Below are 20,883 nucleotides of genomic sequence, written 5' to 3'. Positions count from 1 at the left end.
TGCAGTTTGACAGGGATTTTGACTTTTTCTCTGTTGCCATACACAATATTCCAGTGCTTGTTTCATCCATGTATTTCCTGTGTATCTGTATGAGTTTCCTCCCACCTCTTTTTTTTTTTTTGCGTAACTTCCTCCTCCTGCAAAAGTTATTCTTCATCAGATGGAAGTGGAAAAGTGAAATTATCTCAGCCAATCAGAGTGCAGTTACATACAATTCTCTTCACACTGACTGATTTAGGGAATCTTATTTGCATACTGACTCTGTGCAATAACTACGTAGTATACAAATATATGTACCCTAGTTGGTTGCCAGCCATTATCAGCCAGTTAAAGAACAAGGATCGGTAGAACCATTGGATAGTTATTTCTCACAGATTGTTCTGTAAATGCAACTCTTTGCATTTCCATTCCTGCAATGCAGTAGTGGTGAATCCTGTGATGGGGGGAAGAGGTGGCTGCAGCATGTAATACATACAGGTGTCGCATTTTCAACAACCAATATTAAAATAAGAAACAATATGGGATATTTAGCATAATAGAAACTTATGGAGTTTTTAACATCATTTCACATTGACATAGAAATCAAACCCCGCGAATGGAGTCAGAAGGAATGGACAGCAGATATCTCAGGGCAGAAGATCAGCTACAGCTGGGAAACAGTGAACTTATCAAGCCTTCTGTCCCTGAAGCAGGGGCTTTCACCAGGTCTCTGCAGCAGTCAATGCTGTGACCATGAGATACTGCCATCTCACCTATGAGAGGTGAAAGCACTGTGATCAAGGAACTCCCTGGCCTGGCCCCAAGACATCTAAAAGAGCCTAAAGACCTGGGATGAAGACAGTGGTCGACACTTGCACTGCTCAGACACGATGGAACTCTCTGCAATAAGGGTAAGGCTCTTCTGTGTGGGACACTGAGCTTTCCTGGGGGCTGGTCGGAGACTATGGAACAAACTCCTCCAATGTTCTGCGTTCAAGCATAAAAACAGAGAGAGCATCATTCAGGCTTTAATCCTTCCTCCACATACAATGCACTCTCTCCTCAAGCACTTACTGAAAGTAGAGTTCTCTACATTCCTAGCCATTACCCTATACATAATCATACTCATCATACCGCAACGGCCCCATTAAGCAGCTAGCTATTGTAACACACAGGAACGAAGGACCATTACAAATCTCACTACCTTTTGCTCCAAATTTAAGATGCATTTCTTTGACAGAGTAATGTGTATTAAAAACCAACCAAACAAACAAAAAACCCTACCAAAACAAAACATTCCACTGCACACACAATTCACCCTGGGGAGAGGATGAGAGAACATATAACACGTGACAGATGTTAGTCACTGTGCTTATGCACTACTGAAGGTGCTCAGATACCATGGAGATAAATGTGGTGGTAGAAGAGGCTATATACAGTAGAATACAATAGACACAAGAATTGCACCAGTAGAATTCATCCTTTTTCGGTGGTGGCACACATGCATCCAAACTCATGTCTGTCTACCACCAAAATATCCTTCAGGTTTTTCAGTGTAGTTATTCCCCTATTCAGAGTTGCGCAAATCCCTAATGGCGGAGCTATATCAGCACAGCGGCAACGTGGATACACAGGCATCAGTACTGTATTGCCAACCTCCACAGATAAAAAAAATCATGAGTTTTTCTTTTGAAAAGACAATTATACTGTGCTTTTTTGGTCTGTCTTTTGATCTGCCCTGGCCCATCCCCAGTGTGCGTGTGTGGTTGACAATCAGTATTGTCCACTCTCCCAAATTTATTGGGTCAGGTGATTCTGGTCCCTACTGCAGAAGCTCTTACCCCCACATCTTCCTGTCCCCTGCCTAGCAAATAATTCTGCCACCTGGTTCCCACCCCAACAGTTCAGCCTCCACCCCTCAAACCTTCAGTTCAGCCCTCCAGTCCTCCTACCCGTATCCATTCAGCCACCCTCAGTTCCCAGCACCTCAGTTCAGCCCCCTCTATTCAATCCCCACTCAGTTCAGCTCCCCGTGCCCCTCCGGTCAGCGCCCTCTGCCCCCCCTCAGTTCAGCACCCCCTCAATTCAGCCACCCTTAGCGCCCAGCACCTCCATTCAGCCCCCTTAACCCTATCTGTTCAGCTCCCTGCTCAATTCAGAACCCCGGCGTCCCTCAGGTCAGCTCCCTCAAACCCCCAGTTCAGTCTCCCACTCAGTCCAGCCCCCTGCATCCCTCAGTTCATCCCCCTGCATTGCTCAGGTCAGCCCCCCACAACTCCCCTCACTTCAGCCCCCCAATGCCCCTCAGTTCAGACTCCTCAGCCCTGTCTGTTCAGACCCCCCCCCTCAGTTCGGCCCCCTTAATCTGCTTCAGTTCGGCCACCTTAGCCATCCCACAGTTCAGCCCCCCCCCTTAGTTCTGTCCCCATCCCCAAGTTCAGCCCCCCAGCCTCACCTCTGCTCCTCCTGGGTTCTTCACACCCCTCTCCCAGGCCTAGGGGCTGCAGTGGGGTCCCCTCCCCCTTCCAGGCTAGAAGGGGGGGAGGGGGGCTCCATGGGCTGTCACCCCCCCTGTGCCCCTTCCCAGGCGATGCTGGGGGGGTGGGGTGGGGGCAGAGGAACCATCCTGTCCCCACTGCCCAGAGGATGGGGTGGGGGCCACCCTAAGTGGCTGGGCTCTTTGCACCCCCGCCCCCTCCTGAGAGAGGCTGAGGTTGCTGAGGAGAGAGAGAGAGAGCGCAGCAGCGAGCTCAGCCTGCAGCAGCTCTGATTGGTTATTCTGCCCCAAGAGGCGGGCAAGCAGGCTGGGCATCCAATCAGAGGGCTCAAATTCCCCAAAAGCCCAGAGCGCCTCCCTTCATGGCCAGAATGGCTCACGCCCAGGCCAAGGCCCTGTGGCTGAGAAGGTGGCGGGGGTCAGGCAGGTGCACGCTGACCCCCATGCCGGCAGCCCTCCCGCTGCAATCCCACACTGCGCCACTCCCGTCAGCCGTGAAGCTCCCCCCAGGACCCCCCCCAGGGAGAGTGGGATGCGGGTGGGTTTGGGAAGGAGGTGGAGGACTCTGGGATGCCTACCCACAATGCACCATGGCTGTAGTGACAGAGCTGTAGTATGAGGAGTGGAACTGGAGAGGGAGGGTCTGGCTTCAGGAGCGATTTGCTGCAAAGTGACACCAAATCGCTCCTTATTTGGGGCTTTTTCGTAATAGGTGACGTCCACACAGAGGTGTAGTTTGAGAACGGTTCTAGCAGTGGTTTCAGTGATTGACTGGCATCAAGGTATATGCGCTTCATTTGAATTTTAGAATCCTCCTATCCCCACTCCCATTCATTTAAGAAAACACACCCAAGTTTGTGAACTTTCTGGCCTGTCCACTTGACACAGCCTATGTTCCATTTTTTTGTCCCAAACCGGGATATGCTTCAACGGTTCAACACAGGCATATACCACATTGAGGCAACAGAGACCGTGGAGGATGGAGAGAGCAAGGATGACCTTTTTAAATAACGTAAGTACACACAAATGTATTATTTTAATATTTTTAATGTGTAACAATGTTGTATGCAGCAAAACTAGAACTACTAAAAATATGGAATTTGTATCCCTCCTCCCACATCCCCACTCCCCTTCCTCTGAAATGGGGTGGACTCGTTTTGAAAGGCAGTGCCACTTTTTTTTCTTCATGAGACTTGGCAACGTGATCTGGGCCAGGCTGCTGGCTAGCACAGGCCCCTTAGCATACATGTGTATGCTCAGCAAAGATCTGTCCTATAAGTTGGTCTGCCTGCCACGTCCCTTACTGCTAATGGCAATGACCTGTGTGCAGGATCTCCATATTGTAAACAGGCCTTGAATAAGAAGCAGAGTTCTGACTTCTTCATAAGGCTGATGTAAACTATAATTTTACATTCAGAAGATTAAGACAGATAATTGCATCAGGAGTAGTGAAGTGTACTACTGTGATGTCTCCTTAATATTTGTGAATTGGGCATGGAACGGTTTTATGTTCCATGGTCTGTTCTGGGTGGCCAGGGAATGGTGAGCACACATGGAAGACAATCATGCAGCCAAACCTGTGGACAGCATGCAAGGACCCGTGGGAAAGAAGGGAAATAATAGCACTGGTTGGAAAATGTATTTTTCACTGATTTTTTCATTTTTATTTTATTTTGTTGAAAAACTTGGTCTTTGGTTGCTGAAGACCAAAAATTTCTTTTGTTTTTTTAACCACCTAAAACACAGATAAAAATAGATGTTTTCTTGTGAAAATGTCTGTTTAATCAGAAAGCTGTTTTGGTTGCAAAAAGGTTTTGACGAACATTTTTCCAACCAGCTCCACTGACCAGTCAAATGCCCCTGAAGTTAATGCAGCCTCAGACAGCAGCGACTTCAGGAAGATGGGCTACATGGATTGCAAGAGATTCTTTGCTCCTCAGACTCTCTTCAATTTTGTCTATGTCTGAAACACCCATATGAACATGGCTCCAGGGCCACTTTGCTCAGACCATGGCAGCTTTGTGCATTTGGGGTGGGGGACTCCAACTGGGTCTCTGCTCTTTTTGCACTGGATCTTTCTACCCCTTTCCCTACACTCTGCCTCTAGGATTCTTCGTGGTGCCAGTTTCCTGCCTTGGACTATAGACTCTTCTTCAGTGCCTTGCTCTTTCGACTGGTTCTTTGTATCCTACGGAACTGTAGCAGCTTGTATGCACATGATGCAATATCCATTCTCAGGAAAACACTACTGCAGTTATACTAGGTATCCATCCGCTCCTGCAAGTAGCACGTGGTCTGCTCGGTTCCAGCTTCTCCCTCCCTCTACCCCAAAGTCTACCTCTCGGGCTGGTATTTCTGCAAGGTTATGGTTGCAGTGGTTTTGAGGGCACAGTTTCTTGATATTCACATGGTTTCCTGCCTGGGTGTGGTGCTTACTCTTCCTTTTTCCTCTGAAGGGACAATCTGCTTAATTTCTGTCAAATTCCTACTAGGAAGCTCTGCAACCAGACACAGGGGGCCTGAGTTTCCATTGTCATACATTTTGTGCAGTCATTGACAGCAGTGCAAAGTAGATGTAAAACTCTACCAAAGCAGAATCGAGGAAATGTAGGACTGGAAGGGACCTCGAGAGGTTATCTAGTCTAGTCCCCTGCACTCATGGCAGGACTGAGTATTATCTAGACCATTCCTAACGGGTGTTTGTCTAATCTGCTCATTAAAATCTCCACTGACGGAGATTCCACAACCTCCCTAGGCAATTTATTACAGTGCTTAACCACTCTGACAGGAAGTTTTTCCTAAATATCTCATCTAAATCTTCCTTGCTTCCCTAAGCCCAGTATGTCCTGTCCTCGATGGTTAAGTTGAATAATTTATCACCCTCCTCTTTATAACAACCTTTTCATACTTGAAGACTATGTCTCCCCTCAGTCTTCTCTTCTCCAAACTAACAAACCCAGTTTTTTCTCTTTCCTCATAGATCATGTTTTCTAAACCTTCAATCATTTTTGCTGATCTCTTCTCGACTTTCCCCAGTTTGTCCACATCTTCCCTGAAGTGCACTGCCCAGAACTGGACATAGTCCTCCAGCTGAGGCCCTGTCAGTGCTGAGTGCAGGGAAAGAATGGTAGCTTTACACCCATTCTGCTCTGGAGTCAGTGGCAGCACAAGGTTCAGGGCAACAAGCAACCAGGCTCAGTGAACATGACCTGGGGGAGGGGAAGGGAATTCCCATCCTGCTGCAGTTTGGTTTTTTGTGGTCACACTTCTTCCCCTACCTTGGGAACAAGATGATAACATTTCAGTCAGACTTGACAACCACATTAAACCATTGTGAGGCATCAGACAGGAGATGGTCTCAAAAGACCAGGCATTTAGAAGGGTTAGATTCTCCTAGTAACTTCCTGAGATTTGTGCATATGCAGCTGAGGGGACAGTTGGGTCCCAGACATCTAGCCTTATGATCCAAGCTGCTTAGGGAAGAGTGGGAAGAGAAACAGACAGACACTCTCCCTCATACTCTGTAGTGATCTGGGGACAAAATACTCAGCTCTGAATCGGCGAGTGCAGAGACTTGAACTTGAATGGAGGGAATGGTGGCCCCCTTTGCCTCCCAAAATGCTCAGGTTTCCAGCTGAAAATGACCATTTTGACACAGGCCCATTTTCACAAAGGCTTTCGAAAGGGCGTGTTTGTCACAAAGCAGAATAAAAACAAATATCAAAATCTCAAAAGTTGCCAGGAAACACCAGTGTTGCCCTGCGCTCAGCTGTGTTCACACTGCGCAGTTCTGAACACAGTCCAGCCTAAGCACCAAGTATCCCTTCCAATGCACCTCACAGCCAAGCCTCAAACATTTGCCTCCCCAGCTAGGCTGATGTGTTTCTCCTCGCCTTAAAACAAACGCTCGTGCTAGTGTAACCCACACACCTTCTGGGTGTGGCGTTCTGTCCCATCTAGTGGCACCAAGACCACTTAGAGAGAGAGAGAAAATGAGTCTGCTCTACAGCCTTAGCTAACAGACAGTTGGCTTTTAGCTCATGCTGTAGAGGCTCATGCTCTAAGCTCCAGAGGTCCCTGGTTCGATCCCGCCTGCCGCTGACCGGGGTCTGTCGGCGTTATACTAGTATAACTATAGTCACTGAAGGAAAGAGTGGTTTACAGCCCCCTAACATTGTTCAGTACAGCTCCATTTCATGGGTTTGACCCAAAGGCTGTTGAAGTCAATGGGAGTCTTTCTGCTGACGTCAGATCAAACTCCACGTGCATTATCAAAGAATAAATGCATGTCCCTTCCTGCTGTTATTGTGAGAGACGCTTTCTCAGGGAGTCCTGAGGTGTAAGTCACATTGTCACTTTTCTGCCTCATCAAGAGAGTGATTTGCTACACTATGTGATAGCTCCCAGTCTGCTGGCCAGCCAAACCAACTCCTCGGGACTCTGCCAATCCAAACTTTGCCTTGCAGGTAACCCTGGGTTCCCCCAGCTCCCAAACCCGCTGGAAGAGCATTCCTCCATCTAGCCCCTCTCACTGGCCACTCTCCGAAATAACCAAGTCTCCAAAGAAACAGAACACACAGCAGCAGCCTTCTGGCTCAGCTGAGGATGGGCACCTCACTGGAATATCACAGCACTGAGATTAATTTACAATAAAACAAGAATAAGTTTAGTAATAAAGAACAGAGATTTACGTGATACCAAGCAGAGATGATAGAAACAGAAAATGGTTACAAATAAATCAAAAATATGACATGCTTCAAAGCTTTGTCTAAAGCAATTTTCTCACCTAGTTACTTGTCCAGTGTCACCAAGCCACACAATCTGGGACCTACTGCTCAGAAATGCAATGAGTGCTGATGCAGCGGTTTTGGCCCACAGCCCCATCCAGCTATGCCTCAGTTTCCCTGCTCTCAGTGGCGTACTGGCTCACAGCTTTCCCAGCTGTGCCAGAGTCTCACCACTCCCAGTGGTCTTCCCTGCTCTCAGTGGCGTGCTGGGGTCAGTGAGTCACTGGTACAGCTAGTAAAGCTGTAGACTCTGCTGGGAACAGGGGAGACTCCACGTGGAAAGAGATCTGGTTTCACACCTTAAGGGGGTGACAGAACCCTTTATTGGTTTAAGTGAAGGAAACAGGCACAGCTCAAAGATACTGTGCCCCATAAACTGCTGCGGGCCAGGACTCCATCGGGAGTAAAGACAACTCAGGCGCGTAAGAGAGCTAGTATCATGCCTTCAGGGTGACAGAACCCTTTATTTGCCTGAGTGACCCAGATGGGCATGGCACAACTGCTGGGGGGAGTCTGGATGTTGAAGAGGGGGAAAGATGCCCCTTACTCTGTGGTTTATGATTAGGGTGACCAGCAATGGAGACTCAGGCCCCCTGTGTCTGGTTGCAGGGCTTTCTAGTAGGAATTTGACAGGAATTAGGCAGATTGTCCTTTCAGAGGAAAAAGGGAGAGTAAGCACCACACCCAGGCAGGAAACCGTGTGAATATCAAGAAGCTGTGCCCTCAAATCCACTGCAAGCATAACTTTGCAGAAATACCAGCGCGAGAGGTGGACTTTGGGGCTGGGGGGGGAGGGAGAGGCTGGAACCCAGCAGACCATGTGCTACCTGCGGGAGCGGATGGATACCGAGTATAACTGCAGTGTTTTCCTGAGAATGGATATTGCATCATGTGCATACAAGCTGCCACAGTTCCCTAGGGTACAAAGAACCAGTTGAAAGATCAAGGCACCGAAGAAGAAAGAGTCCATAGTCCAAGGCAGGAGACTGGCACCACGAAGAATCCTAGAGGCAGAGTGTAGGGAAAGGGGTAGAAAGATCCAGTGCTAAGAGAGCAGAGACCCAGTTGGAGTCCCCCACCCCAAATGCACAAAGCTGCCATGGACTGAGCAAAGTGGCCTTGGAGCTGTGTTCATATGGCTGTCTCAGACATGGACAAAACTGAAGAGAGTCTGAGGAGCAAAGAATCTCTTGCAATCCACGTAGCCCATCTTCCTGAATCTTGGTGGGGGGCCATGTGACCCTGCGTGCTCCACCACGTGTTTCTTTGGGACGACACGGTGCCAGGTACTGGGAGAGGTGTGTCTGTCCCAGGGGCCCAGCCAGGCATGGAGGGCAGAGAGCGCCGGGCAGGGAGAGTCGAGTCAGTTGGTCACCCCCTCCCCCAGTGTGAGAGAGGTGTGTGTGTCACCCCTCCCTATGTGGACCCCTAAAGCCTTAACGATAAAAAAGGTAATAAAAAGAGTCCAACTCTGCAGTATTTCTTTTTTGCGCAGTCTTAATCAACTTGATGTTAATTTGAACGTTTGTACTGCATAGTTCTGATTGATTGCCGTTGAACGCACTTGAATATGAGTAATTTTACCAGGTGTCCCGTGTTTAGCATAGGGAAATATGGTCACCCTATTTAGGATGGTCATTTCAGATGTCATTAAACCAATTGTGAGATTGGAGAACGAAGCAGTCAATGCCCTGTCGAGAAAAGAGGGGGCAGAGGTGAAGCTTACATCATGGCCAGTGGCCAAAACTCCAGCCTCAAACTCACGAGGGAGTTGTGACAATCGTGGTCCAGACACCGCATGAGAACAGGGGTCTGAACCCTGAAGGATAACCCTGATGGAATCAACTGATTGCATACAATATTATTGTCCTGTAAAAGTGTATCCTGTAAGGTCTTTTACTGGTGATTAATATCAGCGTACCTGTATGTTTTAGCACTATGTGAGGAATTCTGGCTACTTACTGATATTATGTTTTAAAGTCTGTGACCAAGCAAAGGGAGAAAGGCTTTCTCCCAGGCAGGAAGGCAGGCAGCTATCTCCCTGTCTGCGCTGTAAATTAAGCATTGTAGAACCAAAACATTGGAAGCCCCATTTACACAGGAGTCAAGAAGAAGAGAAGAACCGCGGGGGTGGGGTGAGAGTCATCCTGTCTCTGGGTACAAAAATGAGTTTTGGGAAACATAAGGAGAAGAAAAAAAGCCATTTTGGCATCCATCACTGAGGGAACAAAGAGGTAGGCCCTCTTTGTATCTCCGAACGGTGGGTTCTCCCCGCTACGTGGGTTGGTGATGCTGAAGAGAAACTGTAGACAAAGCGTCGAGCCTGCTAGGAGTCCCCTAGAAGCATGTTATACTTTTGTTTTATTTGTAATCATTTTCTGTTTCTATTATCTCTGCTTGGTATCACTTAACTCTCTGTTCTTTATTAATAAACTAGTTTTATTATGAACTCATCTCAGTGCGGTTATATAAAAGGGATGTGTGCATCCCCTGGTGAGCCAGCGGGCTGGTGTGCGTTCTGTCTCTTTGGAGATAGCAGGCTTAGTAATTTCTGCGTGTCCAGCAAGAGGGCCTGGATACTGCAGGGGAACGCTCTTCCAGCGGGGTTCAGGAATTAGGGGCACCAACAGTTACCTGCAAGGCAAGGCAAGGACTAGCAGAGTCCTGAGGAGTTTGTTAGGCTAGCTAACAGTCTGGAGTGACATGGAGCTGATGAAGTTTAGCAGCAGCAAATCTCTCTCTTGCTGCGGCAGAAGGGTAACAAGGTGACTTACTGTTCTGGATGCCCCATGAAAGCATCACCGGTAGGGTGTCTGGAGGCTGACTGTCACACAAGAACAAAAACTTGTTCCCTTCCACAACTACCCTCACACCCGCTCTCCCCACTGACTTTAGGCCTGAATTTACACCAATAAACCACTTATGGGGAGCACTAGTTCCTCTAGGATGGTTGAATTAATTAATAAATATCACAATGTGCTATTACAAATGTAGTAGAAACATGGGCATGTACTAGAGGTTTTGTCCAAGTGGGAGACTGACAGAAATCCCATTGCAACTCCCAATCATCAGAGAAGCAATAAACTCCACCTGGACAGAAAGTAACATACTGTACGTATAACAGGCAAGTGACTGATGCAGTAGAAAGAACAGATACTTCTCTGTAAAATACCCTAATTAGAAAATCTTTACAAGAATGAATATGGGGCACAGGCAAGGTTTTGAGACCCAAAGCTTCACTACTGTCTTCACGTGTCCTAGCTAGAAGGGCTTTTCTAATTTTTCAGAGGGTGACGGGTTAGTGATAAATGTTGCAAGGGCTTGTGCAGGTAAATTACAGCAGATCTGTGCTACAGTTGAGTAATTTGGGATTTGAGAAACCTGGGTACAAGTCCCTGCTCTGCCACTGCCTTCGTGTGTGACCTTGGGCAAGTCACTTAGCCTCTCTGTTCCTCTTCTGTACAATGGGGCTAATAGGATTGCTCTGCCTCACGGAGGGTTGTGACGATAAACAAATTAAAAGATAATGAGACCCTCAGATACTACAGTAGTGGGGCCATGTAAGTAACTTACCTAGATAGATGTCCATGCAGGACATCCTTACACTGCCCGAAGCCAGTGAGAGGGACCAGGGGTGAGTACTGTAAGCTGGCATGTGAAGGAGCATATCCTCATCCAAATGGAGCAGAGACTCAGCTCCTCTGCTTGCTGGGATTTCCCTCAGGATGGAGGAGTGCCCAGTGAACATGCACCTGCTCAGCCAGTTCTTTCCACCCACATCCCTATAGTCCCAGCACAGGGGGCATGACAGGAGGAGGGTGGGACCATCGCCAGCTGACATACGTTTGAGCAGGCTGTTCTAACCCATGGCTGGAGTCAGGCAGAGACTCAGGGAGCGGCCAGCTCCTCAACAGCGGCCAGCTCCCCACCACCCCTCCCAGTGCTGCAGAGGATGTAACAGAGAATCAGCCAGCAATCCTTACAAAACTCCCCTGTTCCATATAAATCTGGTTGACTGTGGGCAGTATTTTGAACACCTCCAGATTTCACCGCGGCAGGATTTTCAGTAAAATCCACTGATGCCAGAGCCTGCCAACAGCCTGTATCCTAGATAAGTTAGGACCCTGAGCCTGCAAACTCTAGCCTTACATTGGCAACTCGTTCTTGGTATGGCCTTTGGGCCAAATGCCAGACTGTCGGGGGGGAGGAGGGGAGAATGCTGCCCTGTCGCCAAGCATGCACTTCCATGCCCAGGCCCAGTCCAGGAGGTTTATTCTTTTATAACAAAGGTTAACAAATGAAGAGAACACAGTCTTAAGCTAATACCTGGTCCCCAGGCTGCTAAGTCACCCCTCCTAGGGGTCTCTGGCTCTCCAGCTCCTGGCAGCACCTTGTCTCCTCCAGCTCCACTCCCGTCTTGAGGTTGTGGAGTTGCCCCTTTGCTCAAGGGACCCACCACAGCTGTCAGCTCCACTCCAGTGTGACCTCTGCTGACTTGGGCTCAACCTGTCTCAGTCCTATCCCACCAGCTGACTACTAGCTGCACTTAATAGGCCCAGGTATAGCTCAGCCCTCTTCAATTAGCTGGATTGGGCTACCCTGCTCCAGTGCAGTGGTACTGGGCTCAGTCTGTCCACAGAAACCAGCTATCCTGTGACACAGACACTGAAAGGCTAACCGAACAGGTGCTGTATTTTGCGGATACCAGTCTCGGGGAAGAGGGGAACTGGACACAGAAATCAACAGATGTAGCAAAGAAGCAATTTTTATCCTTCTTTATTTGTTGAAAATGTCACTTAAAAATAGTTCAAAATAAAAACATTAGAAAAATTGAACTTGCATAAGTAAATAAATCTACATGACAAAAGATCAAGTGGAAGGCAGCTGACACGGAGCATCCATCTTAAGACAGACTAACCAGAACCTATTTACAAAGTACTGTAAACAAAGTAACTATGGCAACACTGCTATCAGTTTGACATGGCTTCCTTTCCTTTATTTATTTATTTAATTTTATTTTTGGCTTGTTACGCTCAGTACATGCGTCTGTTCCAAAAACGTATAGCACATCCTCCAGCACATTAAAAATCCTATAAACATGCATATGTACACAGCATGGGTTCAAATAAACTCTGAACTAGATGGATATATTTATACCTTTTGCCCAGGACTATAAGTCACAGTCGGGTTGAGTTCACTTATTGATTACAGTTCATGAGCCAAATGTCGCTTGGGTGTGTGCATATGTGCAATGCCAGCGAGACAGCAGACACAGCCAAGCTGCTGCCGGAGCATGGTGTAGATTACTGCCTCTTCTACCCTGGCTCCCCAAAACTCAGTGAAGTTACTCTGACAGGAGCAGCACAGGGATGTTACTCGGGAAGTGGGAGAACCAGCTTCATGACACCCAGCCACACACCAACATTTCACACTTCTACCCTTCATAAGCGAATGGATGTTAAAACCCAGTGCCCATGCAATGAGGCATGGACAGATTGCCAGGACCAGTGGTCAGCTTAGTACAGTTCAGCTTCACACACTTACTGCTGAAGTGCGAGGAGTCAGAGAGCCGGTCACTTTAGGGACCGCCTACCATCGAGAAGTAAGGACAGGGATGGTGAATGCTGGCCAGAGCAAACAAGGCCCAAGATTTTTAAAAAAAAAACCAAACAAACAAGATCACCCCAAACAAACTCACAATAAAATGAAAACCCATTTTAAAATACTCCACCGTTTTTAGAATCCAGCTTTTCAGCCTAATTGCTTTTCATTCCCAAATGCAATTTGCCACACTCAGGTTGAACTTTAATTGCAATATGAGGGTTATAATTATTCCCTGTAATATTTCCTTCATGAAGAACTTAAAGAGCAATGAGCTATGATATGTGTCTATATCTCTTTGGGACACACTGCCCCTTGATATTCATTCTTAACAGTTAGAATACTCCAGACCTTCTGCTAAAATTAACGATGTATTGCTAGCAAGGGAAAAAAGGCAACAATAACAAAACAAGGGGAACCCAGAGCCAGATGGAAACGCAATACGCCGTCTATATATACACACACTGTATGTACTGGTGCTAGTATTTCTGCCAGCAATTTGTAAAAAGTGTATAAATTCTTATACAGGAGGGAGATTGATCATTGCAGCTCTTGTCAAAGCATAAATGTAAATATTTTTCCTATTGCAACAGAACATTTTTTCCTATTATAAAGCCCCTTTGGGGTGGACGGAGTAATTAGTTGTCATTGTCTTTTTTCATAACCAAGGTGAAGGAACCGCAAATGTTTTAAGTGTGTGGGGGGGGAACCTAGCAACCCCTTGTCAAGCCAAGTGTGCATTCCATAAAGAGGGGAGCACATATGGCAAGGTAAAAGGACTGGGAAAATATAAAGCTTATTCAGTACATGGACATTTAGAACGTGAAAATGTAACAGGACATAAGTATTAGAGGTCATGCATTAGAAACAGGCCTTTGGGCAAAAGAGAAGTTAACTGTTGTGTTAACCATTAGCTGCTAAGAGGCAGTTTCAGCCAATGTGACTTCCTGATGTGCTAATGACAAAAGAAGTTCCTACTGCTCCAAGGAGTTAAATTAAAAATGTCTTAAAATGTTAATTGCACATTTTCATCTGTATAAAGGCCACATGGGAACCACACTATTGCAGGGCACTAGCTCACTACAGACAACTAAGGGTGGTGGGGAGGAATATTTGGAGGGGAAAACTTCCATTCTTGATTTTCAGAAAACAAGTGCTAGTTGCTTTTTGGTTTTTACTTGACTCCAGCTCAATAACACTTCCATTCAATAAATTAAGTACCGGGCACATTAAAAAGAATAAAAAGGAAAGCATAAAAAGTGCTTACATTTCCTTTATAGGAAACCACTGTCAAATCCCTCTTCTGAGTGGCAGTCATTTGCAGACTTATTTGCTTCCAGTAGCAGGTACAATGAGGTATTAGTTGCTGCAGATGAATTGTGAATCGTAGACCCCTTGCTGACCATTTTAGCTGTTGACTATCTACTCGTTTGTGGTATGTGTTATATCCTTATGGAATAGAAACAGACTATTTTTCACTACCACTTTTTTTTTGTAACAAAAAAACCCCACCACAACAAAATAAAATAAGGAGCAAGAAGAAGCAAAGCATCCAGTTCTGCTTCCCAAGAACGCCTGAGGTCACACGCAACTGCCAGCAGCTTCATCCAGAATTCAAGCTAAAACCGAGGACTTGCGCCCAGTCTCATCCCTGGCACATTCATCAGTTTGCTTCAATAGCCTTCTGACTAACTTCTCTAAATCTTTTCTTGATTTCAGCTCTTCTTCCAAACATTGTTTCATTTTTTTACTCTCCTGTGGGGTGAAGAAAAAACCCACTATATTTATTCTTATCAAAGTTCAAAAACCTCATAGGCCCAAAAGAGCAAAGCATTTAAATATGCGGTTAATGTTAAGTGCATGCCTAAGTGCTTTGCTGAATAGTAATAGACATAAGCATGTGCTTAAGTGTTGTGCTGTAGCATGGCCTTAATCGTCACTGAAAAGTGGTGGGGGGAAAAGCCCCCCAAAACCCAAACACACCCAAAGCAGGGACATTTGACAAAATTTAGTGCTGGTTTCCAAAGAGTCACAGACCGGGTCACTTGTGATTTGGAATACACTAAGGGCCTGATCCTGCTCAGCCAGATCCTGCTGCTGTACAGATCCACATTGAAGTTACTGGGACTTCACATGGGCATAAGCATCCGCCTGCAGGAATCCCATTCCAGGACCACAACTTCAAGGCCCTCTGGTAGTGGAGTGATGTCAAGAAGATCCAGAACTGGGGTGCAGAGGAGGGGAAGTAGGGTACTTCCCTCTCCTACCCCAACGGGGATTAATTTTTACATCTGTTTATCATAATCCTATAAAAGGAACAATGAGGTCCATAGAGATTAAAGGACACAGGACAATTAAAAAACCAATATATGGCTGCCAGAGGCTAAACCCTGCTCTGTACTCTTCATATACTGACACAAAGTATAGAGCCCCACGGATCCTGCAGCCACTTGGCACATAGAACTCCTGCTGACGTCAATAGGAAGTGTGCCTGTCAGGCAGCTGCAGGATTAGACCCATAATTTTGAAGCCATCTCAGTCCTCAAACAAAGATCGGCTAATTGATAGAATGTTGGTAGAGCAAGGTCACCTGTTTAATCACTGCTCCTTACTGACAGCACATGCAGAAATGCTCTAATTACCTGCTTTAATTCTTTGACCTGATCTTTCAGTGCATAAACCGTGTCTACCAGACTTCTAGAAAATAAGCAGAAAATTAAGATAAGAGAGCTGAGGTGCAGTAAATCAACATCAGAATGAGGTTTGCATACAAATAAAGAGTTAGTTGTGGGAGGTGCTGGCAGTTTGTATTTTATCTTAGGCTGCTTATTTCAGCAGGGCTATTAACATTTCTTGAGTTAAGTATGTGCCAGCACCTCAGTGCTGAGGGTCCATCCATAAGACCTTGTTCTGGAGTCTCAGCAGAGGAGCATTTAAAATGTCACAGCCATCAAAACAGTTACCAGAACATGTGTTTATCTAGGTCTCAACAACAAAACATACAAGGCATTTACATCAAATGGTATGCATGGAATATGGATGGATGGCCACAAGAATGAATCTGTCGGGGCTCGGCAGGAGCAGTAATGGTTTTACAAATAAATAACCTCCAATGGAATTATGCTGATTTACACCAGCTGAGGATCTGGCCTCCAATTTTAAAAAGAAAAGGAGCTAAATACAAATTGGAATGAATCTTGTACTCCTCGCCACCTGAAACTCCCAGTGAATGTAAAGGATGCACTGGCTATATTCTGACCTGAGTACCTATATCCTTCCAATAACACTACACAGAGAAGACATGGCCTTGGTTTTTAAGGTATCATCCAAAATCCACTGGAATTTATCATAAAGTTTAAAGCATAAACACACAAATAGGGAAGCCTCTAAGCAGCTGACTAGCCTCACGCACTTTTCCTCCGTGACAGTCTGACCATTGCTTCTTGTTTCCTCTATGATGATTTTCTCTTCCTCGGGCAGTAGGACCTGGGGTATGGAGTCTTTACGAGAGCCTATAAACAAGAGTTGCCAAACAAAAAGAAAAACTGAAACCTTCCACAACAGCTGACACCATTTAGAAATAACAAGCCTAACTGTGAACTGGCTCACCCTAGTCGATATTAGGATAGTTCATTGGAAAACGGCTGGAGGTGGAATTGGGTCCCTTCAGAGTAAGTCTAAGTCCTTGTGTTTGCTGCTAGCATTCATTCATTAGTATTTATATGACAGTAGCACCCAGAAGCTCTGGTCAGGATGGGGTCCCTGTTGTGTACACATGTCCCCTGCCTTAGATGGTTTCTTCAAATGCCATGATCAACATTCTTCCTTTGAGCTAACTTGCCATTTAAGCCTTGATAACACACTAGTTTCTGCGCAAACATTGTGCATCCAGGAGTAAAACTTTCAACAGTATGTGCAGAGCCAGACACGTCAAGCCTGCTAACAACGAGAGCAGAAGTGACTCCTCTAGATCCCCACAATGCCTACACTGCAGTATGTTAAATACCCACATGGAGTCAGCACCCTTAAAAACTTGTTTTTTGAGTGATTCCCCATGATAGCTGTAGCCATTCTCAATCTAAGCATCAGGAATACGGAAAGAAGGTACAAAATGGGCAATGGCCTAATTCAGCAAAGCACTAAATCACACGTTTTAATATATAAGCATGTGTTTAAATCCTATTGACTTCAATGGGACTTTAGCAAGGATGGACGTAAGTATGTGCTTAAGTTAACTGGGGCTAAAGCAGCAAATGGCAAGTTGTTGGAGGCACTCGCTGAATCTAAAATTATCTGATTGCTTATAAATTAAAGTATTTGTTTAGGGTAGGAACCATTAGGAGATACATGTTTCATGGATCCCAATTTAAAAATGTTTCCTCATCAGATAGTTCACCAGTTGAATCTGATCTCTCAACAGCACTGATAAATAGCCGTAGTTCCAGAGTTTCAGAAAATGTTAGATACTCAGGTTCTCATGAAGCAGCTTGTTCTTAAACACGCGGCTGATCAAGAGATAATATTCAAGCTTCCTTTCAAAAGCTACCTACCACCCTGAGATTAGCATCAGTTTCTCTTACTCACAGCCACAGGCACAAACTAAGTTTGTTTAATTCCTACCAAGTGCTAGTGAAGTAGCTGTGTACTACAACCCAGAGCATCTGCCATCTTACCTCCTACTTGTTCATCCTCTGTGACAGAAGAAAAACAATAGCAAATAAACCACTAAATGTATGAAATGTTCTTATCTTGATGATTCAAACACCACGGTTTCTTTGCACAAGCTTGATTGCCGTATGTTGCAACACTGTTTTTTTCCTAAGAGGTGATCATCATTTCAGATACCTTGTGAATTATGTAATATATTTGTGTGTCTACCTGAACTGAGAGTTTGCTGAAAACCTGCACCAGTGCAATAGGCCTCAATAACTTTCAGAATCTGGGCATCCTCTTCTAGTGCAGCAGTACCTGCAAAACATTGCAAATATTGGCTAAAAGCAATATATTTTGGCTTCATTTTCTCTCTCTCAAACTCCTGCAACAAACTCACTTACAAGGAGAGACAGCCTTGCTTGTATGACAAATGGTACTGTCTCTAGGAGAGGGGCAGAGGTGATACTCTCAATTCACAGGGATGGAGAGCTTTGCATTTCACATGAAGGCCAATTAAGTGGAGTGGCGCCTACCTTTGGCTGAGGTCTGACTAAAGGAAGGACGGGGTCCTGGATAGCAAGTGCTGTGAAGAATCAGGTAGCTACTACCCACGGTATGAGGGACTTGCAGGGGAAATAAGTGCATTTGTTAAGAAGTTGCAGGCTTAAAACCCCACTGCTAGGATCGTTGAGAGAGGTACAACTAAGAACTAGGACTCAGGAAGTCCTGGTTTCTAATCCTGGCTCTGTCACTCTCTCACTCTGTGGGCAAGTCATTTATCTATTTTAGGGTTTTGTACTGCCACTCTTCACCACAGTATCTGATCCACTTCCATGTGAAAATCAAGTTATGTCCCAAGTAGACTTCATGGAGTCTCCAGCAGGTCTCCCATAACGGGATTAAAAAAAAAAAATTGGTGGGCAAGAAGGGGAGTTAGATTTTATCAATTTCTTTTTTGTTGGCAGGGGTTTAGCAGTACAAGGAGACGCCTGCATTGGGAATATTATTCTTATGTTGGAAAGCTTTTTTGAAGAGATAGGTTTTGCAGTGTTCCTTAAAGATGGGCAGACGGTGGACTGGCCTGATCTCCTCTGAGAGTTAGTTTCATAGCCAGACCTCCTTGACAAAGAATGTTTTGCCCCCAGCTCTCACAGGCTTCTTTCTTGGGCTTTGTGATCTGCATTGTCCTAGAAGAGCACAGCTATTGTGATGGTTCATAGATTGAAATTCAATTTAAACCATTAACTGCTTTGAAGATTATCCTTTCGGTCCCTGTTTCTCTATCTGTATGGTGAGGATAATAACTTCCCTACCTACCTCATCGTGATTTTGTGATGCTTAAATCAATGGTAAGAGTGATATAAATCCTAAGCATTCCCACAAGGGTCTCTCAAAACTAAGATAGATGGTAGCTGTGCATGGCATAGTGGGAAGCTTATGAGTATGATGAAGGCTTTCAAAAAATCTCAGAAACAAAGTACCTTTAGTTATTTATGTGCAACATATGATGCATTGAACAAATGGCTCTGTTTTCATTTAAAATCTCATGTAAATTACGTTGCAAACAGAACTCCCCTACAGAAAAGGAAACACTTACTTTTTCTAATAACAAACTCCTCATCAGATGCTTTTCTCTCTGTTTTCCTTTTAGGAAGAAACTTCTTCATGGTCTTTGGACTCTTGCTGGTATCCTATAGAGAAACAGACTTTCCTTCTAAACAAGAGCCAAAGATAGCTAAAATAGCAAAAGCGGCAAAGAGTGGCACCTTATAGACTAACAGACGTATTGGAGCATAAGCTTTCGTGGGTGAATACCCACTTTGTCAGATGCATCTAACATATTCACCCACGAAAGCTTATGCTCATGCATCTGACAAGGTGGGTATTCATCCATGAAAGCTTATGCTCCAATATGTCTGTTAGTCTGTAAGGTGCCACAGGACTCTTTGCCGCTTTTACAGATCCAGACTAACACGGCTACCCCTCTGATACTTAAAATAGCAAAACAATTCAGACTGAATGTGGTTCATTGCATTATGCACTAAATTCCTTTGTAAGCAGTTATAAAGTTAAGGAAACTTCACAGCACTTAGGGCTATCCCTGCACTAGGTCTGTGTGCACAAATCCCAGTAAAAGCAACGGGAACTGTGCATGTGTCTCAGGCAAATGACAGGGGAATAAAACACAATCAGATGAAATATAATCTTTTGGTAAGTGACTCACATAAATTCACTAGAAATATCAGTATGATCAACTTTTCTGTGGTCAGTTATAAAATTCCCTATAGAATTGGATACATGTTAATTCCTAGACTACATTTTTATTTATAACACAGAACATATCATAAATGATACATTGTTTGTTTATATATATATACACACACACTATATCTGTGTGTGTAAAATTATAAACACCTTCCCACACACATATATATGAAATATAGGCATATACACACAGAGTTAGTGTCTGATAAGATTGTAAAGATAAGAAACAAGTGTTTAGTTCTTTTGTTGAGCCATAATCATTCTTATTGATTTTGAAAGCATTTGTATATGACAGGTTATGTGTAATATAAATATCAAGGGTAAAAGATCTAGTAACTAAATAAATAACAGGGGTGTCATGTTTTTCATGCAATGCAGCCTTTGTGTCACAGTTCTAAATATTTTTGGTGAGCCTGTTCAAAATGTATTTACCAATCAGAATTGAATCGTGTTGTAAATTATTAAAAGCAGGCACAATTAGGAAAAAGCAAACGGGAGAGGAAAGATCTGCTTAATAAATGTCACGGCACAAGCATTCTATGTTACAATAAGCCAAAGAGATGTATCTACCCTTACCTTTAAGATATAAGACATCCTCTAAAATGAATATGTAAAGAAAGAGAAGATGAGTGTGAGTGGTCGATGATTTTATTGACCAAGTCCATTTAATCAATAGTTCTAAAACAACATTTAAATGTTAGTGTTGCAATTAATGTGCTACAAGGATAGTCACATCCTCAATATCAACGTGCAAAAGAACCAAAAAGAGCATGGTTTCATGCAAAATTATGAATGTTGAAAAATTAATTAAATATGAAATACATGACAAGCAGGCATTAATATACTCCTAATACAGGAAAAAAAGTAATCATGCTTCAATGAGTAGTAGTAGGATGTCAGTAAATCTTGCCTATTTATAACCATACATCTTAGAAATGCAATAAATCACGAAAAATCCAACCTCAATATGCAAGCTAAGGCACTGATTCTGCCGCTGCTCTGCATGCACAACTCTCACCCAGACTTGTGGAGAAGCTGTAGGATCAGGCTCAGGGGTTTTGCTCTATGCTCAGATTTGTTTCAAGAACAGTAACCATTTCT

The 20,883-nt window shown here is 44.7% G+C and overlaps 1 protein-coding gene across 3 annotated transcripts in view; it reads right to left on the bottom strand.

The window, feature by feature from the left end:
• Window positions 1-12,023: 12,023 nt before the first annotated feature.
• The window catches only part of ARHGEF6 (Rac/Cdc42 guanine nucleotide exchange factor 6), a 63,784-nt gene continuing 54,924 nt past the window's right edge, over window positions 12,024-20,883 (bottom strand). For all 3 annotated transcript variants that reach the window (XM_077825842.1, XM_077825843.1, XM_077825844.1), the window contains 6 exons: window positions 20,359-20,379; window positions 19,115-19,208; window positions 17,743-17,832; window positions 16,277-16,376; window positions 15,507-15,561; window positions 12,024-14,619 (listed from right to left, as the gene is read on the bottom strand). In XM_077825842.1, the coding sequence (XP_077681968.1) occupies window positions 14,479-14,619; window positions 15,507-15,561; window positions 16,277-16,376; window positions 17,743-17,832; window positions 19,115-19,208; window positions 20,359-20,379 (501 nt within the window). In that variant the 3' untranslated portion in view covers window positions 12,024-14,478. The remainder of the gene's footprint in view (window positions 14,620-15,506; window positions 15,562-16,276; window positions 16,377-17,742; window positions 17,833-19,114; window positions 19,209-20,358; window positions 20,380-20,883) is intronic.

Source organism: Eretmochelys imbricata, chromosome 9 (genome assembly GCF_965152235.1).
Source record: "Eretmochelys imbricata isolate rEreImb1 chromosome 9, rEreImb1.hap1, whole genome shotgun sequence".
Classification (NCBI taxonomy): Eukaryota; Metazoa; Chordata; order Testudines; family Cheloniidae; genus Eretmochelys; species Eretmochelys imbricata.
The sequence above is the reverse complement of the archived record's forward strand: the minus strand, read 5'-3'. Positions and strand labels throughout refer to the sequence as shown.